Raw genomic sequence first — 25,863 nt, forward strand, 5'->3', positions numbered from 1 at the left:
GACATCTTCTGAGAGAAGCAAAAGAGAAGATGCACTTTGCGCAGCACCTCCACAAGGTGGGGTTGCTGCTATTGAGCACACTCTGTTTCTCAGGGCCAAAAAACCCAAAGCGATCAGCTGTGTGTGGAACAAACTCGGCACCAGTTTCCAGTCCCAGCAACTACTGATGCCAACCAATATTCCCAACAACATCAGGAATGAAGTGGTGCTGCTGGCAAACAACTGTAGATGGCTGATCCCAGAAGTCATTGAGAGACCGGGACTCAACAGTGCTGCACCATGCAACGTTAGTGCCAATTGAGAGCACTGTCCTTAAGCAGTGTCAGAGACAAGGGGACATCAACCTGACCCTTTGCCTTTACTGAGCAAATGAGAGCTGGAGGTGACTTTGTTGGTGAGGTGCAGCATATGCTACATATCTGATGAGGCAACATCCTGTGAGATCTAGAACTAAACGGCACAATGAAGGGGTTGGTTTTTTGTTTGGCATTTTGGGGGTTTTTTTTGTTGTTTGGTTGTTTTTTTTTTTTTTTTTTTACTGAAACTATTTATGTGATCTCCTTGGACAGAGACATGCCAAGATGGGCTCACATAGTCACACTCTGAAATCAAAGTGACTGGAAATCTATCAGTGGCAGGAGTGGAAGAGGCCTCCCTAATGCATACAAATAAGTAAATTAGGATCTTGCATCTCCACCTGCACCTCATTCCAAGGCTTGAATGACTTTACAGGACATTTTTATCAAATTATTTGACCAGACAGCAATGCTTTTAAGATATGGGCTCACTAATGGATACTGGTGACACATTTTGAAAAATATGTTTTATGGAAGGTCACTTTACAGAGGAGCTGAAAGGGCAGGAATTGCACCCCATTATGTACATCATGTCCAGAACAGCAGGAGCAGAAGCATCTTCTCCAAGAGTACCAGGAGGGAAAACTTTTTGGTCTCATTTGATGGGGAACAGGTACACACACTGACAGAATATATGTGAACTTCCACATATGCAGAACAGAATCCAGGTTGTCTCAACTTATAGCATCATACACAGCTGAATATATCCTCTTTACCTTATTACGACCTAAGAGGGAGATCTTTCAAAAATTGACCCATAGTAAATCATAACACCCGACACTAACACAGTCCTGAGTGCCCGAGAACACTGCTCTGCACAGGACTGGGGTGGGAGACAAAAACCGTTTAGCTGCTTGTGGATGTGTAACCAACTGAATACTGATATAGCTTGAGAAGCAGATAGACTTCCCCTAAGAAAGCACCGATGAAGAACAGTTAGCCCCATGGAGTTTAAACTTCCCCCTCCCATGCTGCAAACACAGCATTTGTAGTACCCATCAAAATGTGAGGGACGGACAAGATACTTGTAATGGCCAAATAGCCAGTCAAAGGTCTGAGTGAGCAAATAATTCATTAACAAGCTAGAAGCTATTATTTAACACTGCAATACAGACCCCACCGTGACTTCCAAAGCATCCCCAGGGCTAGAAGACATCACCACACCCAGTACCTTTTCTAGTCTGGCTTAGGTCTTGAGACTCCACAAGCCAGCCTGAGGCAGGGGCAGCAGGTCAGACGAGCTGCAGATGCGATGAAGGGGACTCCTTCCCAGGGGAAGTTTAATAAAGGCTTATGAACATGACCAGAGCACAGCTGGGGCTGAGCTGCGCGCTCCAATCTGGAGACAGCAGGAGATAACTGGTGAGTGGGGAAGCCTCTTTTGAGTCTGTGTGCACAGCACATTTCCTACCCTCTAAAATCCTTCCTCCTCATTTCTGCCGACATTAAACACTGCTATCAGAAATTCAGAAACTCATCTCCACTCCCTGCCACCTCGTCCCTGGGGTTTTTTTGTGTGTGGTTTTTTTTTTTTAAATCACAAAGCAGGGATCTGCTTTGCAGCTTCCAATTTAGAAGCAAGTGTCTGGCTGGTAGAGGGACATTCACATGATGTTCTGAACATGGACAGAAAGGTAATGAAGAGCCAGTTTTCAGTCACAGCAGTGGCTGGGATTTAGGGGATCAGGTCAGAGGAATAACAGTCCAACGTCACAGCAAACACAGCACTAAGGCAGTGGATACTGAATGCCTGACAGAGAAGAGTCAGGATAAAGTACGATGCACTAGGCAGTACGTAGAGGATGTGCCTTCTACAGTCTAGTTCTCGATGCCTTGACTTCTGTGTGCTCCATGATTCAGTTCCTACTACACTCACCTTCCTGCCCTGCCGATCCTTCCAGGAGATCCAGCGCTCTCCATTGCGGCTATAGTCAATTCGGTAAGCACGGGCAAATTCCTTGCCTGTGGCACGGGCATGCCGTCCCTGAGTCCCAATCAAGGTGATGAAAAAGAGCTTGTGCAGGTCAATTTGAAGGAACTGTACATCTTCTGGCTGCAACAAGCCGGCCGGGCACCAGGCTCCATCCCCCTCTTCCCTTTGTAACCTGAGGGGAAAACGACACACGTTAAAAAGATGTCACTTCCAAGGATCCAGTAACTGAGGGAACACCTTGAAACATTGACAATTGGGAGAAAGAAACCAAACCAGCAAGTGAGACCTGACAGCTGGCTACCAAATACCTCTCCCCTTTGGGGTGATGGTCAACTGAGACTTTGATCAGGGTCCTGTAGCCAGTTTTGCCCTGTTCAGAACAACTCCCTCTGTTTCAGATCTCTTTCATTAACTGTTGGAGTAATTTCTTTCCCAGACACAGACTTTCATGTTGATTGGAATCAACTATGCTACTCGGTAGGTAATTGCGTACTGCATGCTTTTTAGCACCTTGCTGGCAAAGTGTGTACTCACTTCTCCTAAACCCCCTACAGTAAGGCCTGACCACCTCCTACAGCTCTAACAAGCACAAAGAAGAGCTATCTTAAAAATACATTTCAGAAAGAAAAGCTCTCCCATCTACAAGTTATTCTGGGTGATCCCAACACAACTGTCACCTTTCCTTTGTTCAGCAGAGTTGCTTGTGCAGGATACTGCTCGGTGTACAACGTGAAGGTCTCTGCTTCAAAATTGACCATTATGGCACCAGCTGCAAAGATACAGGCTTTTACCCTTGGAGATGGCGTGCCGAGCAGGGTGCTGCAGCAATCAGCAGGTGGAGCCACTAAAGGGAAGAACACAGCCTTACCTAGGCTTCTGTGGGCTCAGCTCTGCAAGCCACAAGGTGGTGAGAGTTTTAAAGATGACAAATTTATCCAGACACAAAAAGACCGTGCGGGCTTTTTAGCAACAGGGATTTCTTAGCGAACAGCGAGCCCTTGAAGTGCCCTTGTCTTTGGGACAGCTATCCTGGCTCTGATGGGATCAGAGAGTGCCAACCCCTGTACATCAAGGCAGGCACTACCCAGGAGGAGACACCAAAGGCCAAGGCAAAGGCTAGAGAAGGCTTTTGTCTCAGGCTGGTCGGCTGTTTGTGCAAGACTTTTTTTATGGTGAAGTGGCAACTAAAAGAAGATATAAGAAAGGCAGGAAGGGTGACTGTGAAATGACAGGGACAGACATCTGCATAGGACAACTATGACCTCTAACAAAACAAAGTCAGCTAGAGGGTGCCTTTGTGTCTTTGCCCTGTGGACATCCAGCTGCCCCGGCCCAGAGATGATGGCAACAGATGGTAAGTGATGCCTGAAGTATTTTCAGAACTGGAGATAAGCCACACCTCAGAGAACAAAGTAAGTCTCCCAGCCTTCAGACCCACAGGCTTGTTCAAACTCCATTAAAACACACAACACTTAGCATTTTCAGTCTACCACAGACTAAGAAAAAAAAAAAAATCAACCACTAGGAGAATTTTGTGATTTTGGACTGCCCAAATTAATCATAAAAATATAGGCACCACAGTTAACCTGAAATTCATATCTGACTTGCACCAAAACTGCAGGAATCTTTGATATCATCATTATAAACAATTCTAAGGAAACTTACACTTGTAAGTATTTTGCAAATCATCAGTTAGTAGCTTTGAGAGAAATTAAATGACAAAAAAAATGAAAAGACAAGCTTATGAGAAAGACTATAGCACTGCTTGACATTGAAATAAAATCCTTTAGCTGTCTTTTAACAATTCTTAACTCTGCAGTTGTCAGGATTTTGAGTCAAAGTGGACACAGCCCATTTCCTCAATAGGATGCTGTTGAAAAGTTCATCGCCGTAAATGATTTCCTATGATTTAGTTTAAAGCGCTCTACAAGAATCCCAGGGGCACTGTCCCTACCCGACCTATAAGTCACAAATCCATTAGAGATTTATTAACGGAAGACGAGGGTCGGAAGCAACCTCTGGAACTCTCGAGTCCAATCTCCTGCTCACAGCAGCGCTAACTCCAAAGCTACAGTGTGCTGCTCAAGGCCTTGTACAGCCAAGACCTGAAAATCTCTAAACACTGAGACATCATCACCTCCCTGGGTACCTGTCCCACCACTTCATTCTCATAGGGAAGGATTATTGGTTTTTTCTTAATATTGAATCAGAGTTTCCTGTATTACAGCTTCTGGCCATGACCACTGCCTCTTGGTCTTTCACTATACCCTGATTAGATTTAATATGGAAACAGTGAACAAGCTAAGCAAACAGGTTTCTTTAAGGGTGAGGGAACTTCTTCCTCAATCACGTAGTGGATATCTAGAAGAAAAAAAGGATTACATTTTTTTTGCCAGATATTAACCTACCGTGCATACTGGGGTCCTGTGGAATCGTACCACTGGCTGGAAGCAGTGATGTCTTCGTCTCGTATCGTCCCTTCATGCATACCCAAAGGGTAACGGCATATAGCTGGAAAGGGGAACACAAGTGAAAAAAAAAAAAAGACAAAACAAGAACTCAGTACCAATTCTTTCTAAATTGCCAGACAAGTTTAATTAAAAGGCTCTCATGCCTAGGGAATAAACATGGTAACGATGAAACAGAGAATGCAAATAAAAAGGATGAAATACTTCATAATTACCATAAACTGAAATTATAAGTAATGAAATACACTCAGAGTTAATATCATTCAGCAGAGTCCTAGCAAGGCAAAAAACTTTACAAAGAAACATTTTAAGAACACGAAATCAAAAACCGTACCATGACTAGTTGCATGACCTATTTTACAACAAAAAATTATTTATCAATAATGATGTGACATAAAAAGGAAGCATCTGTTAAAGCTTTTTCTTCTTCTTCTGGAATAAACTGGATACTTGACTTGCATTCAAATAGGAACTGTTATTATTTTCACCGGTCCAGTAACAAGTGAGAAATTCAACAGCTTCTATTACAGAAGACTAGACGAGCTCATGGAAACACCCGCTCAGTCGTGTCACTGCAGGTTAGAGCTTACACATCAGCCCAAGCCCCGGATCATCCAACACCACCCCATCCTGGTCTGGTCCCTGCCTCCAGCCCCAAGCAGAGCAAGCATTTCTCTCCAGGCAGGAGAAGACTCTCGAACTCGGTGCCTCCAAGGAGTACAGACACAACTGGCTCAAGCCACGGAGCTCGACAAGCTCAATACAGCTCAACGCACCAAAGGCAGTGCAGATGGAGCTCACAAATCCAAGCTGGCCAAGCTCTCTCCCCTGACACAAGTGTTTAAACATGTCTTGGAATATTAGAGATGTGTCAGAAAACTCAAAATCTTAACGTATTCATTAAGGCCCGGTATTCAAAACAGGCAAGCAAGATATTTTTGTCAGACTGACATCAACAGCAGATTAAAATGAACATTATAAGGGATTAAACCATGAAACAATTAAAAGACAGAAACATAGTCAATTGCAAGTCCCAGAAAAAAAGGAAATGGACTTTCCTATAGATCTTTTGCCATTGTCCTCTGAGCTCACAGCAGCCCCACCACAACAGCCCCAGCTCCTCCCCTGTCTGCAGTGATGCAGCCAAGCGCCAGTACGTGCTCCAGTCACTCCAGGGTGGCACGCGTAACGGCTGGCATCTCACTGCTCTGCTGCCACATCCGCAGCTCTGCCTGCCTTCCCCTCAGCCTTGCCGTCCCTCATTTATCATGGAATGGTTCGGGTTGGAAGGGACCTTAAAGATCATCCAGTTCCACCCCCTGCCCTGGGCAGGGACACCTCCCACCAGCCCAGGTTGCTCCAAGCCCCGTCCAACCTGGCCTTGAACCCCTCCAGGGATGGGGCAGCCACAGCTTCTCTGGGCAACCTGGGCCAGGGGCTCACCGCCCTCACAGCAAAGAATTTCTTCCTAATATCCCATCTAAATCTCCCCTCCTCCAGTTTGAAACCGTTACCCCATGTTCTGTCATTACACTCCCTGATCCAGAGTCCCTCCCCATCCTCCTGTAGGCCCCCTTCAGGGACTGGAAGGGGCTCGAAGGTCTCCCCGGAGCCTTCTCTTCTCCAGGCTGAACAACCCCAAATTTCTCTCTCTCAGGACTGCTACCCCTGTACCAAACCTGGATAAAGCTGTTCACCAAGCTACAAAAAAAAAGACAGAGGCATGAAACCCACTTTGTTGTTACCACCACAGAGAATAAACCACCACAGGCCAAACAAGTACCTGCCAGATTTCAGTGTAGAAATGTTTGCAGGGTTTGGCTGCAGCTGGTGTCAGGCACAGCGTCAATGAATGTGTGATGTTCTACATATCCCTAAATAAACTTCTAAAGAAGACTGGTGGTGAGGTGACAATGTTTGCTGATGGTACCAGATTATTTAATACAGAAAAAAGTTATGGGAATACATACAAAAACTAGAAAGCACGGTTACACCCCTGTCTGTATTCATGGTCAGATACCCACCAGACATGGAATAGAGCTCCTACTCCTTCCTACTCCCATCAAAAGGCAGAGAAGGTAACACAGATGACGCAAAAGGAAAGATCAGCAGGCTCACCATTACAGAAGAGATTACTGAAGTATGAAAACAAAAAAATTATATCCTGAACAATTACTGTCTCTCAAAATACCAGAACCAGAAGGCATCAAAAGATCAGGTAGCAGAGCTCAAAACCAACAGATGCATCCTAAATCTATTAAACACTCTGAATGCAAAAGGTTCACATGGGTTCAAAAACCAGCTAGAGAAACTCGCAGTATGACGGGCAAACACACAAGTGCTAGCTCAGAAAGCTCTTAAGCAGCGGGCTGCAGCAAGCCGAGAGCAGACCTGGGGTGAAGCACTGCTGTGTGGTTGCCCATCTGTGCACTCTTCCAGAACCAGCAGGGATGGGACCCTGCTGGAGTCAGGACACCAAGCTGGACAGGCCTCTGGTCTCACCCAGAACATTCAGGCATACAGCTGAGGTTTCTTAAGAGGCTTTCTTACAGAAGCATTCACCGGGAGGCAACTGGTGTGTGGCAAGGATCAAACATGATGATTGTGGTTGCTGAAAGCCAATCAAGAGCTCTAACCTTGCTCTGATACTGACCAGTAAGTTTAGTAAACCAAACTAGCCTTGACTGTCTTCACTCTTACCTGTCCCACCACAGACCAGTACAATCTCATCTATTGCTGGAAAGCTAGTATGTTGCTGAACTATGGGCAAATACCTGAAGATTTTCCAAACGGGTTGAGTTGTCATCTGAAAGCAGAAAGTGTTTTTGTCTTTCTGCAGTAGGAGTCCTGTCTGGTCACACCTTATTTAAAGGTCAAGTGCACACCCTACAGCAATGCCAGGCAGAGAGCTAGCTAGCTGGGCAGGACTCTGAGGGACCAGGACTTATTGCAATCCTGAAAAAAACTCATTAGTTCACAAACGTAGGGCTGGCAGATGGAAGCCAGAGCAGCCCTGGCATCGAGGGATGCACTCTGTGGGTGGCTGTGGCTCTCACCAAATCAAGCAGCACAAGGCTCTCACCAAAACATACATCCTTTCAAGCAAAACCATCCTTGGGTTTAGGTGCCGCCGGGACTCCTGCTCAGACATCCCTGACCCTTTACTATGCACTCAGGAACACACTCTCCTGCCATGCACTGAGGCTCAGAAAAGTGTCACAGCTCACCTCTGTAGTGAGGTCAAACAACTGATGCCAGACAAAAGGACTCCACAGGATCCTTCCTACATAGGTCTGAAATCATCCACAAAGCAGCCCCTTTGATTTAGAAGGCAACGCAGGAGATGCTTCAGACCCTTCTGGAGAAGATCAGGCCAAGATAATCAATGGAGCCTGAGGGCATCAGAGCTGAGAAGCTCAGTGGAGCTATGGGTGTGCTGGAGTCTGGGGGGGAACAACAGGGCACAGCCCCTTGGGACAGAGAACAGCTGTGGGAGCTGAGAACACAAAGCTGCTTGAGGAAGTCACAGGCAGAACTGAGAAGTGTCAGCAAAGCTACATGCCTATTTCTTGGTGAAAAAGATAATTGCAGGAGGATGGGACCACAGCCCTGTGCTCCGAGCCCACCCCACCTCCCAGGATCCGGTGGCTGGGGAGCTATTCCTGCACCTTCAGGTGTGCTAACTTCTGTGCTTACCACCACCACCAAAAGGAACCTGCGTGTGCCTGAGTCTCTAGCTGCCATCTCGTCTCTTCTTCCACTAGATTTTAAACATCAGAACCAGATGGCAATCCCTGTTGGAAGTTGGACATGGGAGGGGCCTCACTGCAGTCCTGGCTGGTCACAGCACAACTCTCAAACAGGCCAGAGCAGGGTCAGAGCCAGACAAAGGGCTCCAAACAAACAGAGCCAGACCCAGCAGAGTAAACGAAGGTCCTCAGGGTAGCACTGCTGCCCCACCACACCTCCAGCCAAGCTGGAAAAGGATTAAAATCATTTATTTCACAGACTGTCTCCAGCTCAAACCACCTCATTACAGAGATTTTTGCAATAAATTGCAGACCATTATCTTACCCAGCCCCATCACGATTATAACTTGCCAAATCCTGTAGGAAAAGAGGTCATGCCCTCCACAGGGACTCGTAGGCTCACATCGCTGTCTCCACCCTAGCTCTGTGCCAGGTAGGGTTTTCTACCTTTCCTTCCACACTTCTCTCTCCAGAACCCCTCTTGCCAGCTGGAGAGCTGTGGCTTATGCTTTGCTAACTGGTAATTTACTTTCCACAGTGAGCACAGTATCTCTGAGCCAGTCTAGAATCAGGGTTTTTTTTCTGCAAGCCACACGGTCAAACTCATGAAGAGCTAACCAGAGCTCAAGAGAGGCCTGCTGAGAGCACAGACCCTTGAGTGGGCAGAGAAAGGAGTATATATCCATGTGCCTGAGCCCTCCTGGGACTGTCAGAAGTGTTTCACTCCAGCACAGCTGTCACGGAAGACTGGCCAACTCAGTCCAGAGGAGGACATCCAGGGACTACGTTAGTGATTAATTTTACGTGCATTCATTACGCTTATATGCATTCACCATGAGAGGGCAAAGAAAGGCTGAGAACGAACATATGAAAGGTGGGAGATTAGAGTCCTCTCCCAGCCTGGCAGTTCCCTACCAGGGTTGACTTCGGTGCCAGATGGCTCAGGCAGTGTGGCCAGCAGTAGCATGCAGAAGATCATGGTAGCAATCGGAGGCGCTGCGCAGGGTCAGATGGGTGCGAGTCCTTCAGAGACAGCAGCTGCCATCTACATTTCTGAAAGACAAAGCAAAGAGAGAAGATGAGAGTCCTCCAAAAGACAGGACTTCTCTGTGCTGCAGACTTGCTATGTTGTCATTGCCTCGTGATGGGCTGGGCAACCTTCCATGCCTTCAAGAGTGTCTTGACCTCAGCCCTACTCCGACCCATCACCTGATCAGAGGCTTAGCAAAGAATTAATGATTGCCTGACTACCTATACCATCTCTAAAGCTATTAATGCAATTCAGCTTTTAAGAGCTCAGCTGCCATGACTACTGTGCAAACATACTCTCTTGACTGCTCTTAAACAAGTCCAATGCAAAGTAATCGCTCCCCCATCAATTCCTCACTTTCCTTATTATATTAACAAGTGCTGAAGCTGCATTTCCAATGAACCTGGACAGTCCAACCAGGCTCCCCAAGTGGGGCGTATCCACCCAATGCACACCGCTACCTGCGCCAGCTGCCTACTCCAAGTAGCCAAGCGGGCACTCTGGAACTTGTCACACAACCTTAAGATAAATGTCTAGAACAGGGGGAAAATAATCTCTCCCTACATGTCCACGTCGCTGCCAAAAGAGCATGTGCACTCACACATGCAAGCACACTTAATTTCCTGTTTGGAAACAAGGAAAATAGCAAAGGGCTTAAACGCTGGCAATTTCAGTGGAAAGCCATGATAACACCTAAAGGAACACAAGGTCATATCAGCAAAGTTACGTGAATTCTCTGCGTCCACATTCACTACAAAGAGCCTGAGGAGGTTCCCATCCTGGAAGACAGCTTTACAGAAGGCAGGTTAGAGGCTCTGTCTTATATTGAAATGTCAGGCAAAAAGAAAACAGAATCAATAAACGAAAAGTTGCCAGGACCAGGGGGTACTTGGTCAAGAATCCTCAGAGTGCTAGTGAAAAAGCAAAATTGAATGTTAGGATTTGTTAGCAAAGGAAGAGAGGATAAAAAAGGGACCATCACTATGCCAGTGCATAGACGCGTATAAGGACGATAGAGCATCAAATGCCATTAGCTCAGAGATTTGTAACAAAAGGTAGAGGTTTTTTCCACCCAACATAATTAAACTGTACAAGTCACAGCCGTGAGTTGCCGTGGATACCAAAACAATTGGATATATTCACAACAGAAAGATACACCACGGCTTCTTAAATCCAAAGGTAAAACCTTTGGCTCAGGAAATCCCCCAGCCGCAGATTGCTAGACGCCCAGAAGCTAAATCAGGGTTAGAATCACTGAGGCTTGCCCTGTTTTTATTCTCTTTCCTAAGGATTTGCTACTGGCCATTGTCCCTGCTGGATTCCATCAGAAAAGATGGCTCTGAGCCTGAAAAACAACTAAGGGCCTTCTTGGGAAAAGAGCCAAATGCTCATGCAGGAGGGGAAACTAATGATTGGTGGATGCTGTGCCCAGCCATGCAATAATGCAAGCAAACCCAAAAAAGACCTTAAAATTGCCAGGACCCCTCCTGCTCTAGCCACCTCACGCGGTCCACGTGAGCGCCCTGGCCAAGGCTGGAAGGAGGGTGACCACAAGGTTCTGTGATTTTGTGGCATCTTGGGTGGTGAGTGTGCAAAAGCAAAGCACGGAAGAGAAAAGGCAGGCCATCTCTCAGCAGGAGGGTTTGGCAATCAGAAATGAGGTTTTGCCCAAGCATTCTCAAGCTGTGCGAGCATCCAAGGTCGTCTTTCCCCCCTGCAATGAGGGGGGTGATCTCTGATGCAAACACACCAAGTCCCACCATCCCGTGACAGGCTGCACATACGATGGAGCAGAGACTTCTTGTAGCCACGCAGAGAGAGATTTTGCAAAGACATTTTTGCAGCAGAGTTTGAAGACGGACACGGTGGATGTCATTCTGTGCAGGTGATTTGCTGGGGTGCCCCAGAGGCTCCCAAAGCAGGATGCGCAAAGGGAACCGCAGAGACTTCAGCACTGGAGGAGACTGTCCTCCCACAGGAGGTGAGAAAGGAAAGTGTGTTGAACATTAAGGCTTTAACTTTAACAATGTTACTGGAAGAGGTGATGGGAAACACAACAGAGAGCTGTTTAGTGGTATATGGGGTGCCCTGACCATGATCAGTTGTCTGCCCAGATCAGCTGGGCTATGGGGGTGTAGCCTGGGCTAGAGGAGATCCTTCCCCTGGGTCCCCATGCTGGACCAGCCACTGAACAGAGCTGCAAGTTGCTGAGGAGACCCTGGCAGGAGAACAGCAGCTTGGAGACATCTCCCAGGTGACTTCTCAACTGGAGGTTGGAAAGCTGACGGCTGTACTGGAGCCCTCAGATGGCAGAGGATGAGCCCACATATACCCAACTCCTTCATCAGCCCTTCAGGGGCCAGAAACAGCCTGGTAAACAGGGAGAGGGTCAGGCATCTGTAAAGGCACAGGCTGGCTCCCACCAAAAAACACCCTTGGATTTCCCTCTGACTTGGCCAGGGTTAAGGGAAAGGGTGGCCAGAGAGCACGGAAACAGCAATGGTACATCACTAGGTGAGGACCAGAGCTCACTGCTGAAGCACAAAAAAAAAAGAGATAGCAACTGCAGACATCTCTGTTAAGTGTTCAAATGCCCTGGCTTCCCACTTGATCCAAAAGCCCAGCAAAGAAGGACCAACAGCAGGAAGGCAGCTGCCTGCAGCAGAGCCCAGGGATGAAGGAGCATCCATCCTCTGCCACCGGCACAGGGCTCACAGCCCAGCCGGCATCACCTACCGCCCCGAGTGAAAAGTACTGAGCTGAGTCTTAGCGTAGGGATTTTGTCTTTTGACAAAAGAGTAGTCATGCTAAGTTTGTCATCCTCTCAAAATGACAGGCAAGCAAGTCATGACAATGGCCACCAATATCGCAGCAATATAATAACGTGATGTGTAGCACGAAGAGCAACATTATCTCATTCAACCAGGTAGAGACCAAACACCACAATTTAAGTGCCTATTGGCTTTATGCAAAGCTCAGGCCACGTCCTAAATCACACCCATTGTACTGCCACATCATTGAACCGCTTGAATACAGTGATCAGAACATAAAAGATAACAGGAGAGAAGAAGGAATAGGGCTGGGACAAGGAGAGCCACACAGAGATGCCCAAGCGCCACATCAGCTCCTGCCAAGGAGGTATGGACAAGGTATGCCAAGACAGGTATAGGCTGGGGCACCCCAGACAGTTGTCTGTCCCACCCTGCCGCAGCCAGCACCCTGTGAACCAGGGGCTTCTCAGGACTTGATGGGCACACGGAGCTCAGCAGGTCAAGTAAAAAATGGTGCGGCTTGGGGGAAGTGCAAGCCAAAACTGGAAGGTGTGGCCATAGAGACCAGCCTGACCTCCAGGAAAGACAAGGAAACCTCTGGAGCTGGCTATAGAGCTCGTCTGCCTGCAGCTCTGTGCTTACGAAAGCTGGATTTGAATTTGGCCCTTGCCTAAAGAGTGTCCAAGATGAGCAGGATGCATCTTCTTGGGACATGTTTATCTCCACAGATGACAAAGGGAACATAAATGGCTGGCCTGAACTAGCTTCATCATTTCCAGGTGGCCACAGTTTGGTGAGACAAATTCTCACCTTTGTATGTGGCAGTGACAAAGTATTTCAAGTGGTTCAGCCCTACACAGGGACTCCAGCAGCTGGGCTCAGGCTGTGAGAGGTCTGCTCTTCCCACCACGTTTGGCTCCCAGTCCTGGACCACCAAAGCGCATGTTTGGGAGTCCCGGGAGAGGTGCTGCACACAGGGAGCAAACTGTGTAATTTCTCGTCTTCTCATCTGCTCTACAGCAGCTGTTGTTCCCTTGAGCAAGGTCACCAAGAGTGTTTTTCACCCCTGCCTCGTAATTTAGAGGAGCCTCAGCTCCACTCAGGAGCTTGTACTGCTGGAAACCGCCGTTTGAAGAACTACTGATGTTGATTTCTGCCGAGTCGAAGTCTCAGCTAGTAGTAGATTGCATTCCCAAACTGCATGCTTTCCAGTGCTAGAACATGCTGAAATACACTACTAAATACAAGCCTCTCTAAAAACTGCTTGGAAATCATCTTCTGATGATTTTTTCTGGGTAGACGACTTGATACCTCCCTTTGTAGCTCTTTCAGCTGCATTCGAGTCCCTTGCTGTACTTGCGCCTTTCTTCCTGACCTGCCCACACATACACAGAAAGTGCCAAAACTACAGCACAAGCCCAAAACCAGCAAAAACAGGATTAGCAACATCCTCACAGAGGCAAGAAAGTGTTAAACTCTGTTCTCAGGACTGAATGGATCAAGTTGCTAATTGCTAACAGCTGGCTGCAGGAGAATAAAATCCTGTTACAATCATTGTGAGAGTGGAAAAAAAAAAAGTCTAGTTGGTCTACTTGCTGCTGAAAAACTCACTAAGAAATGCAAAAGAGGGCAGTTTTTCCCAGTATACCTGGCAGATACCACGTCTAAAAAGCCAATCCATGTCTCCGCGGAGAAACAGCTCACGGTGACCCAGCGCTGTCCCCGGCGCAGCATGGGGCCTACGAGCAAGAGCACAGTGGGCGCAGGAGGGAGCTATTCTTTAGCGATGTGCATGAAGAAGGTGGGACTTGGAGCTCCTCCAGGTACTGTTCTCCCTCCAGAGATCCATTATGGAGGTCTGGCATGTTTGCAAGCCTCTCTAGATCCCAACTGAAACAGGCATTTGTTTTAACTGGTTCCTTCACAGATCATTACCTCGGAGCGGGACCTTAGGGTTTGCTGCAGGAATCCCATTACAGATGGCCAGCACCGCGCCAAGAAACTCCACAGTCATGAGCAAGACTCATAGGTGTGTGTATGATGCACTCTGTATGTACTACAAGAGGATGTATCCTAAAGAAAAGTATCCTCAGAAAAGGATCAGGAACAGTCAGGAGAAATGGACAGTATCTCCTAGCATTCCTAAAGGAATTCAAGGAGGAAGCAGCAAAGCTACTAATTGGGACAGTATCTGAAGCCTGAAGAAACAGAGGTTAGAAAGTGTGATTTCCCTTGTTCTGGCTCCAGAATGATGGTGGAACATTTATCTTCGCCTCAGAATTAATCTGAGATACCCCAAGCCCAGCAGTCTTCCTCTGGAGCGCATACTTATGACGCATGCAGGTCCAGTTCGGACCAAACAGAAATTACTGATGGAAGTGCTTAGCAGAAAGGATTCTGATCACTTCTTAAAAGATTTTGCTTAGTTTATTATTCAAGTACTTCTTGCTGACACTATCAGCTTTGGGTTTTTTAGAGGGCTTTTAAGCCCCAGTCATCAATTCCCTATACATTCCTATCTACCATTAACAAAGATTCTGCCTTTTGCAACTCGGCTAGCATCATGCTAAGAGTGCGTGGGGACAAAAGTCCTAAGGAAAAGCAATATCTTCTAATGAAACCAACTGCCTTACAACTGGAAAAATCAGAGCAGGACTGCTGGCCTGAGAAGATACCCTCCAGTGGTTCTGCTGGAATGGGTGGCCGAATGGATGGGACCAGTACCAGGACAGCCATGCCACACATGCAGGAGCCCCGCAAGAAGGTGGCAACAAGTTTTCCCTTAAGTGAACTTGGACCGTGGTCTCTCTGGTCATCCCTAGATTGAATCAACCAGGCAGCAAGGGGAGAGGTCTCTGCATGACACATGGGTGGCATGTGGACAAACCAAGTGCAAATAGTGACACCAAAAATCAACACGTCAGACAGTAACGGGAGCTGGGCAGGCCCAGCAAGACCCCAGCAAGAAACGTGAGGCTGCAACAGGAGTTCTTGGATACAGGCACCAACAGAGATGGTCAGAAAGAGCAAAAACCCACGGCAATGTTAGGAATGTGGTTGGGGACATGGGGCAGGAAGAGTTGACCCCACAAGGCGATATCCTGAGCAGCAACAAGGCTGGACAAATAAGCAACCAGATTTTAGGTGAAAGGGTTGGGTTAATCAAGATGCATGTGAGAAGTAAGACAGAGCAATGAGAAAAGTGAGACAGGAATAGGCTCCAGTGTGATCTTTGAGGTGGCATTAGGAGACCTGTCACCACAAGAGACACAAAAGAACACATGAGGCTAGGAAAGGGACCACAACACATGGGAGTGGCACGTGGGGTGGAGACAGGGACACCACAGAGCTAGGTCCGAGGCAGTGGCAGAAGAATGGGAACATCAAGGTCGGTGTACTTTGTGGTCGCCCCATTGAGGGGTGGGTGATAGGACTGCCCTGAGGCTGAGGAGGGTTTGAACCTCATTTTCCATCTTGTAGCCACTGCTACTTGCTAAATTTTAGGAGAAAAACAGCATTCCAGTCACCCACGACATAGCCATTTAACACTGGGAGAAGGTTCAGCCCATGGACCCAAGCATGAAGAAGTGCCTTTCCTACAGCCCAGAGAGAGCTGCGGGTGCTTTTGCAAAGGAGTCAGAGACCCACAAATCCTGCAGCATTTTCCCATTGCCTGTTGGCCAGTCCCACAGGACTGGGGTGTCCTCAGTTTGTGACACTGCACAGAGCACTTTTGTCACAAAACCAGATTTAGAGATAAAGGAACAAAAGTAATTTAATCCATCAAAGTAATCAGGCCAAAATTAGAAACCATTAGAAAGGCAAAGCCAAAGATAAGGAAATGCAATTCATTGTCTAACAATGGGTGGTTCTTAGATCAGCTACTCCAAAAACACAGCTACCCCTCCCCACCGACCCCGGGGCGAGGGTACTCTGTGCTTATCTCAGCTGAGGAACCTGGAGGTGCTTCCCACGGCCCAGGCAGAGCTGCCAGGCACACTGCGACTCTACATGGGACATGAACACACACCGTCCTCGAGGAACCCTAAACCCAAGGGCAGGGGGAGCCTCCTCCACGCCAAAATACACGTCCCCTCAACTGAGAGGCAGCCTCCAGGCTCCAGTCCCACTGTTTCTGTATGACAGAAGTGGCAGGAGAATAGAAGACGTGCACAAGAAGTTCCGGTTACCTCCTTTCTCCTTGCCCCAAAGCAGCAGCGACCACTGTCCCCTAGCAGAGCTTCCTGCCCATGCAGATCAGGCACCAGAGAACACCTGGCACACTGACATTTTCTCTCTATTCCTTACACTGGCATCTCTCCCCAGCCTTTCCCCCCCCCCCCCTTTTTTTTTTTTGAGGAGGTTGCTTACTTTTTGTTTTAAACTATCCTTAAAACATATCAACTACAAGTTAGCAATAGTCCTCTCAAGACCTACAATCTTCCACTGCGAGAGTCTCACATAGCAACCATATATATGACATGTTAACCACAGAGATGACAGATGGAGTATTAAGAGCACTCAATCTAAACCACCTTCCTCCCTTCCCGTTCTCAAGGGGCTCCACCATAACCTTTTACTTAACTGTACTCAAACTTGCATTCAGAAAGAGATCAGGTTACCGAGTCGCAGAATTATTCAGGCTGGAGGAGATCCTCAGGAGAGCATCTAATCCCACCTCCTGCTCAAAGTAGGGTTAGCACCAATTTCAGAGCAGCCTGTACAGGACTTTGTCCAGCTGGGCCTTAAACACCTCCAAGGATGGGACTCCCCCACCTCTCTGGACAACCTCTTCCACTACTTGACTGTCCACAGAGGGAAGATGTCACCCCTCCTTATGCCAAGGCAGACCCTCCTGTTATTTTCAGTTGATGATCACTGCCAAACCTCCTGCCACACACCAGTAAAGAGCCCGTTTCTGTCTTCTTGATAATCTGCTCTGAGGTATCCCCAAAGCCTTCTCTTGTCCCGACTAAACCACCCTGGCTCCATCACCCTCCTCAGTGAAGCCAAGTTTTAGTTGCTTAATATTTTCTCCCAAGTCACCCCTCGTGAGACTTAGGCTCCATCCAGGCAGTGGGACAGCTCTAGTTGGACTTTGCTATGACGCCCACCAGCTTCTTCATGGGCAAACTAGGGAATAACTGAGTTTGTTCCATACTGATGCCAGAGCACTACTCCATGGCCCTCCGTTTAGGGACTTCGTGGATCACATTCCCACTGGTAACTATTTTTGAGAGGTATCAGGTGGCACTTTCTAAATCAACTCATTCAACACAGTACGGATGGGCGAAATGGAAACAGAGATACCGCCACCTTAGCACAGCGAGAAGGCAGGGACTGGTTACACTAACAGCAAATAAAGACCAGACACCAGAAAAACTGCCCAGGAGGGTGTTTCTTAGCCCAGAGCCCACCAGCTGCCAGCAGCGGTGAGGCACCCAAGCAGAGCATGAAGGATATGCCAGAGCTGAGACCCTGCCCATGGCAAGGGGAACCTGCTGTCACTGTTCTGCCCAGGAGCTGCCCCGGGGACCCAACACGCTCCTGCTCCCAAAGCAGAGCCTCTTCTGCCTCCCGGGAGCAGCATTTGGTCAACAGCAGGGAACCAAGTCAGGATCCAGGTATATGATGTCAACGCAGTTACTTTTGGCAACCAGTACAGGAATCTCATTAAAAACCACAATCTGAAGACTTTTCGGACGTGATCTGCTTTCCATCAGAGCACATGGATCACTGAGCATGTTCTTTCTTTAATTTGACATTGATTAACAAACACACCAGCTTCCCCAGGTCTTGCTCTGGCTGGAGGCTCCTCTCAACTGCCTGTTGGTTACCTGCTCCCATTCTGTTTTAAAACACTGCTACAACATTTATGTTTTCCCAAACTTCTGGAACTCCTTTGGTTTTCCCAGATTTATTACACATCGGCAGCCAGGATTCAGAAAGCTGCTCTGCCAATTTGTTTTAAACAAACAGGTTCCAATCTTGCTCAAGTTTCAAAGACTTTAAAATGTTATCTTGTGTTTAACACCCTCCCTCGTTACCAGTGCAACGGAAGGTATTTCGATATCTCATAAAGGAGAGTACATCATCCAGCTTCTCCCCAAACACAGGAAACGTTTTACTTCTTGGTATTGTTATTAACAATCAGTTGGGTTTTTTTAACCTTTCCCAACAATATAAACACCATTGATGAAATTTATTTTGTTATACAGATACTAAAATATTTCTCGCTGCCCTGAGATACATTTGCTATGCTTTTTCAGTTATCTTTAGCTTTCCTTATTAATTGCTTACCTTCCAAAATACCTACTTTACAGTAACAGCTACTTATCTACAACCTTTTTTGCAAATTGTTCCTAGTGGATTCTTTTTAAAAGATAAAACGTCATTACTGGGGCAGACTCCGTACAAATCCAGAAGAGAAGCAAAGTCGCCTACAGCCGCATGTAGTACCCAGCACCAAGCCGGGAAGCTGCTGGTTTTTTGCAAGGGTGGAAGCCAAACTCTAAGAGATGGTTCAGTGAAAATCAAACCAGAAACACTATTTTGGAACATCTACTAATTTAGCTGGCCATCTAGTTTCCATCAAACCACCACAGAAATGCTGATACTACCAAAAGCTACATTTTATGAGTTTTGTAAAATGTGTCTTCATGTTCACAAAATGAAAACTGAGTGCACCTGTCACTGGCACACAGACCTTGCCCTCGCATGAGGAGCATCAGTGGCTCTGCTGGAGTCTTACCAAAAAAATATTTATGAACGTGAAAAGCCACCACACATCTCCAAAAAGATACCAAACTTGAAGAAGCTTTTCCGATATCAGAAAGAAGCAAAATTATCCCCACTTACCGCATTCCACAGATCAAAATAACCCCAAATACCAAAATGCAGCAAGTGGAAGGTGGTACTGCCCTCCCGCAGCACACTGGCCTGAACAAGAAGGGACACGGCAGGTTGTGTCCTCAGTGGGTACCGCTTCTTCAGAGCCCGAGCAGAACCTGCATCACAGCACCTAACCAAGGCAGCCAAGCCTGGGTACACACAGCTGTCACCTTCTGCTGGGGCAAACTTTGTGTATTACACAAAGTGGTTTTAAAGTTTAATTTATGAAGTGCCTGGCAAAGATGGGAGCAGTGAGTGGCAACACTTATGGATCAGCTGAAATTGCTGCATCAAGCCTGGAGACTGCAGTGACAATTTCCAGGCAGGTCTAGCCATGTTCTGCTGGACTTATTATTTACTAGAACAACCCTATGAGATAAAAATTTAACTTCTCACGTGCAGAGATGAAATTTCAATTAACTAAATGTTCCAGCAAAATATCTAGCATGACTACAGAGAGTTCAAGTAAGATCTTTGCTTACCACAATGTATTTCGATCAAACCAAGTGTTTTGCTTATAAACAAAGGAGAAGCTCTAGCAGCATTTCACAGCTACGGAAAGCCAGAATGGCCGATTCTGATCAAATTTTCTCAAGACAGACCAGAAACAGGAGCCCACAGAGAAGTAATAAGATTTAGCAGTTACAAAGAAGGCAGGTAGCTGCAGAAAAATCCTGGGATTGTTAGAGGCAAAGACGAGAGAAACAGGAGAGATGTGGGGGGAGAAGTAGTATGTAAAATAATGACGCCGAGACCAAAAAAAAGGATCCCATGTACCTCTTCTCCATATTGAAAATGAACAACAAATTAAAACTAAGGAAATGAAATTCCATGGCATACCATGCGCATTAAGCCGCTGGGAAATATTGCCACAGAGCAATGTGGGAGTAATTCAATAAAATATTGGAAGTGGATCTACATAATAAGAACATCTGCAATTCCATTAGCAATGTAAAAGAAAGAGTACACTGGATGTAAAGTTTTCATCCAGCCAGGCATAAGCAAACCAGTGATTAATGCGACCAGAAAGTTATCTCCTGCTCAGGCAGGTTATTCCACATTTGCCTGCATTCAGGCTCTGTGGCTTTCATGCGCAATGTGCCAAGCAGCCGCTGCCCGAGATAAGATGGGTGCTTGAGTAGGTGGGCTGTGATCTAATCCCGTTTGGCAAGCTTCGCCTCGGTGTACAGAGATCACATTTCAGTTTTCGGCAGCTTATTGTGCAGTTTCTCAACAAGAGAAACAACCCTACCCGCCTTTATTTATTTTGTTTTTAGCAGAGATTATCCTCTGTGACACAAAAAGGGCAGATGAAATTTCAGCCAAACCTATTAAATGAATACCTGCGGAGGGGTGAGCGACCCTAGAAGGCTCCGGTGGAAACACGGCTATTTTGGAAAGTTCTCAGCACCTGAAAAAAATGGGTTTACTGAGGAAATAATCAGATTTTACCTGGAAGGCCTGCTACTGGAGAGTCCCATGGTTAACCCTAACAACAAAGATTCTCAGGAGCAGCTTCCTGCATATTCACACTCCTGTGTTTTAGGCTAAAATATGAGTCTGAGAAAGTTTGACAGTGACAAAAATCGCAGTAGGTGCATCAGGAGGGGACAGGGAGGTCTGCAGCTCCTTGGGAGAAGAGATGACTGAACGCAGGTGACACGCAGCCACAAAACTCGTGCGGGGCAGGAGCTGCCGGGGCTTGGAGGCCGAGAGCACATTCCCCCCTACTTTCCCACCATCCACAAGCGACTTGCTGCCAGACCCAATTTTTGCATATCTGACTCAGCCCGAGCCCTGAAACATTTCAGGCGAGCATGGCTGAGAGCTCAAACACCATGGGCTTTCCCGGAGAGCCACAGCCCCAGAAACCACTTCTGTCTGGGAGCACGACACCATCCAGCTTCCCATTTCTACCCAACAAAAGATCCCGCGGGTCCCAGAGGGCCCCAGGCACGCAATGCTGCGGGAACAGCCCTGATCCAACCCTGCGGGAAGGAAAACAGCGCACAAAGAGCCACCATCTCACTACCAGCCCGGGGAGGAAAGCCTTCACCTCCCAGCACTGCCACCTCAACAAAACTCCCCCCCTCCATTTCCAGCAAGTCTCCAAAGGCGTTTGTGCTCTAGCCAATGACGGAAACGCGTTGGGGAGAGAGCTGATCGCAAGCTGAGAGCCGAGTTAAGCTGGAAGGACCCTACCTGCCTTGCCCGGGGCCTGCTGGGCACAGGGAACAACTGCCATGTCTCTTTTGAACTCCATAGGTTGAGCCAGGCTGTAGTTTCGACATTCCTTGCAACTTTCCACCAGCACACATGATATGTTCAAACTTGAGTAACTCCTCCCTCCTCCCTCCCTCCGCACACACAGACAGGCCCAGGAGATGGCCCTGCCTCTATCATCCCAGTTCCTATAGCAACTCCTGACCGAGCAGATGGAAACAGAGCTGTTTTCTAGGCAAATCTGCCTTCTTGGATTCCTCCGCTCTTCCCTGCTGTTGGCCCCTCCTTGCTCCAGTGCTCTCCCCAGGGGCTGCTCTGCTGGCACTTGGCCCAGACTTCGCCTGGAGGAAGGCCAAGCTTTGAATTCATTTAGTAAAACCACAACATAAAGCAGCTCTCCTGCTCAGGAAGCAGGGCCCGTGTAGTCCCAGGGGCAAGCCAGGCCCCGGCACGGCACCGCAGAGCCCGCTTCCACCTTCTTGTTTAACCCGGCTGCCTGCGCTCGCAGGAAAAACCCCGGCAAGGGCATTGGCATGCCCAGCTCCTCGCGTTCATTCTTCACCCACCCGTGTCATCCATGGGGGAAAGGTAAAAAGCAAAGACAGAACTAGTAATTTATTAAGCAAGTCCAGACAACAGGATTACTACAAGCAAAGAGCAGAGCAGGGGCACTTCTCAGGCATTTGGACTTTTGCTTTCCTGGAAGAGGGAGAGCTCAGCAGGGACACCAGGGCTCGATGCATATTCATCACAACTGCTCACCCCCATTGCTTTCCTCAGGCTGGGGTCCCACAGGAGTGAAGATCACCAATGCAGCTGGCAGACACCTGCGCAGTATCACATTCATTTCCTTTTCACTTAAAAATACAGAAATAGAGGGAAAATACAAGACTCAATAGCAGAACATGGCACTTGGGGGGAGATAATTGCTAGGTGATTGCTAGGTGACATTGCTAGGGCTCCATGGGATGACATTCCTAAGGCTCCATGGTGGCAAGACATGCAGGACCGCAGCAGATGGAGCCACAGGAGGCACTGACATGCCCATGGGTGCCAGCAGGCCATGTGCACCCTGGGGAGACCATCCACACATGCCGGTAAGGCACCACCACAGGGCTGCAAAACCGCTCCTTGGTTGCACAGCCCTGCAAAGCCCTTCCACCTCCAGCACCAGCTGCCACACTGCCCACGGCCACGTTCTGCTGCAAAGCTACTGCTGTGGCCGCTAGAGACACCTAGAGCGGGGCAGCCAGCAGTAGGCTGGGGCCACACTCACCTGGGTGACAAGGCCACCAGGATTTGGGAGGAACATCACCTGGGGTCACCAGTATAAAGCCCCAGCTAGGTGACCAGCAGCAAGGAACACAACAGTAGAAGGAGACTGAAGAGCAGAACTTTGCTGACCATCGTGCTGGGAAACACAGGTGCTGTCCTGCCTCCTGCAAGGACGCTGCTCAGCAAGGAAAGCACTGCCTTGTCCTGTTCAGACACCCCAGTGCAGGTAAGTGGCCCCCTGGGGCCAGCAGCACAGGGCTACAACAGTAGGGCTGAGGTGGGAAGTGGATGCCAGTGTTGTACGGGGGTGACGCTCACGGGGACTCTACCGACGGAATCTGAGAAGTGGGGACAGCAGCCATTCAGCCTGTTCTTCAAAGACTCCCCTATGCTACACCAGCCTCAAGCAGGAATCACAGCAAAGCATCAACAGAAGCAGCAGCAGGTATTTTGGGGTATTCAAAAGAGAAAAAGGAAGCAGGCACGAACCACACTGTGCCCCCACTGGAAAACACAAATATGAGCCGTAAGACCATATATGCACTCAGATGCCACCTTGCTCCCAATCTTCCTCCCTGCCTCCTTACCCCATCTCAGCCACAAAACCCTCCTCTACCGAGAGCAGAGAACTATTTACTTTCTTCCCCTCTTTGGGTACTTTTTCATGTTCAAGTGTGTTCATCAGCTCAGAGGGATGGGACAATCCCTAAGGCTCATACATTGTTACTGATTCAGATAACACATGTACAAGGCACTCTCCTGCCAAAATAAGGATGCCTGCCCTTCAACATAATGGTGCGCAGGGACCAAGCTTGATACAGGGGAAGCTGGGACCAAAACAATTCCCTCTGTGGCAGAAGGTACCTCTGGACATCCCAGAACAGGGAGGACCATCAGTAAAATCATCAAAGCAGATGCACATCACAGAAGTAACACCAAGGGTCTAGAGAAAGCTCCCCATTCCCCCGCAGCACCAGGAAGAGCAACGGCCCAACTTGCAAACAGATTTGAGAAGCTCCTTTCCCCAGGGAAGGACGGTGCCGTGGAGGCACAAAGCACTGCTAGAAAACTGCTGATCTTGCAGTTAGACTCACTGCTGCCTTCAGTACTTCGACACAGAAATAGGGTCTCTGCTGGGTGCCCTCTGAAATGTAACTTGATCCCGCGGTATACATTCGCTAATCAATCTAGGGATAAAGCAAAGCAGAAAACAGTCCTTTTTTCACTGGAATGAGCCCAAATATGCACAATAACAGATCCCACTCAGAGCTATTACAAACTAAAGTACTTCAGAGAGTTTTGCATCTCGCATTGCAGAGGGAGCATACTTCTGCAATCGCATCATCGGTTCTCAAATTGTGTATTTGAGAGACTTCCTAATGACCTCATAGCAGCACATGTGACCAGTAAGTCATCTTCTCAAAGGACTAGAAATAACATCAACAGACCCTGTTTTGGTTTTGCACAGAACAGCTTTCTGCAGCACAAGCAGGTTTCCAAACGGCAAGGGAACAGAACCAGCTCAGGCCAGGGCTGGCATTTTTATCGTTTCTTCAACAGGCTGTGTTTGGCTTTGGAAAAAGATCAGTCCAATTAACAGATGAAGACCCATTAGCAGATACTAAATTCCATACACAAATTTAGACACAAAAGCTTGTTTATCCCGATGCAGGACAATCTGGCTGGTTTTAAGGCATCTATATGATATCATGAATCCCAGAAGTATTTCAAAAGCATTCTAAGAAGAGATAAGAGGTGGTCTCACAAAAGTGAAAATAATGCCTTGAAAAGGTCTCAACATTTAAAAGCAGGGTTGTTTGTTTTTTGTTTTTTTTTTTTCTTCCAGTGCTTAAAAATAACCTGCTATGTTGAGCAGCAAAGCAGAAATTTGAAATTCCTGGGTGATGAACTGGTGGGCCGTTAGCACTGAAATCAGGAAGTTGCCTTTTGCTGTCCCAGAGACTCTGCGCGACCAGGTGCCACTGGGAGAAATAAATGAACAAATACTGAGGAGCATGTTGATGCTAAGGTGAAGCCAACCAGACAGACAGAAACAGCTAAAGACAGACTGATGGCCTTGAACACCTGAGCGGATCCCTCCTCTGTCCTGAGCACAAATTTCTTGTAGAAAAAAAGCTACATAATCACACTGTAGAAATGAATGTCAAGAGAGACGTACACCAGACCTGGCTCTTGTGGCCGGAGAGCTGCCACAGTTACTAACAGTGATAGAGGCACATACATCCAAGTAAGAATGAGGAAAACACTAATTAGAATACCACCGAAAAGCTTTTTCTGACAGGCCCCTCCTGTAACAAGCAGCACAACAGGCTGCTCCAAGCAATATTGCCAGACCACCAGTCCCTCTACAGCAGCTCTGCTCCGTGGTCCTTTTATCTATATCCTTGCCCACCAATTGCCCACCCACAGCAGGGCCTCTGTGTGCCTTTATCTGAGAATGCCACAGCAGGGCTCAGTGACCCCAGTAACCACCAGTGTCTCAGACAGGATCAGGACCTCACCTGAGCAGTCTGCAGCTAAGCAGGGACAAAGGATTTGAAGAGCATGGGACAATCCCACTAAGGAGCCTGGACCTGTACACATTCAAGCTTTTTTATTCTTTCAGTGAGAGGCTGTGAAAGCCAGCTCCTGCCTCCACCTTTCCAGGAACTTTTGATGCAACACAGAAGCCAGCTGTAAAAGTGCTTTGTTTACACCCTACAGCCCACTTCTGTCCTTACACCTTCACTCCCACCCTACCCCAGCCAAAACAACCGCTCAGCCTAGCTCTGCCAGTATCATCCTTCCACTGCAAGGAAATCCACTTCCAGCTGTAAACCTGGGAAAAGAGGGAAGCAAGGCAGAGCTTGGCACAGTGGGGAGGACACGTTTGGGACACGTGTGTGACATCCTCCAAGAAATACTGACCCTTACATAAAAATGCTGACTAGAGCTGTAGTGCAGGATAACAGAAGGCTCAGAGACAACATGACAGGGCACGCGGTGACACATACAGACACCTGATGTGGGACAGACCCTCCCCAAGCAGCGTAAGGCACAAGGGGAGCACTCACCTTCGACCACACACCTCCCACCCCCCTGCCAAGGAAGCCTTTCCTGCTCTGAAGAAAGATGACAAGAGTCCTCAAGAGGGCAAACATCACAGC

At 47.8% G+C, this 25,863-nt stretch overlaps 1 protein-coding gene across 6 annotated transcripts in view; it reads right to left on the reverse strand.

Annotated features, from left to right (window-relative positions):
• The window catches only part of LOC128917555 (discoidin domain-containing receptor 2-like), a 62,958-nt gene that overhangs the window by 24,657 nt on the left and 12,438 nt on the right, over positions 1 to 25,863 (reverse strand). For 3 of the 6 annotated variants that reach the window (XM_054220835.1, XM_054220836.1, XM_054220837.1), the window contains exons 2-4: positions 9,422 to 9,559; positions 4,698 to 4,800; positions 2,233 to 2,461 (exon numbers count right to left, since the gene is read on the reverse strand). In XM_054220835.1, coding sequence (XP_054076810.1) covers positions 2,233 to 2,461; positions 4,698 to 4,800; positions 9,422 to 9,485 — 396 coding nt within the window. In that variant the 5' untranslated portion in view covers positions 9,486 to 9,559. Of the gene's footprint in view, positions 1 to 2,232; positions 2,462 to 4,697; positions 4,801 to 9,421; positions 9,560 to 20,541; positions 20,610 to 21,400; positions 21,550 to 25,863 lie in introns of those variants that run through there. The other 3 variants (XM_054220833.1, XM_054220832.1, XM_054220838.1) reach the window with 3 other exon arrangements.

This window comes from Rissa tridactyla, chromosome 14, assembly GCF_028500815.1.
Source record: "Rissa tridactyla isolate bRisTri1 chromosome 14, bRisTri1.patW.cur.20221130, whole genome shotgun sequence".
Classification (NCBI taxonomy): domain Eukaryota; kingdom Metazoa; phylum Chordata; class Aves; order Charadriiformes; family Laridae; genus Rissa; species Rissa tridactyla.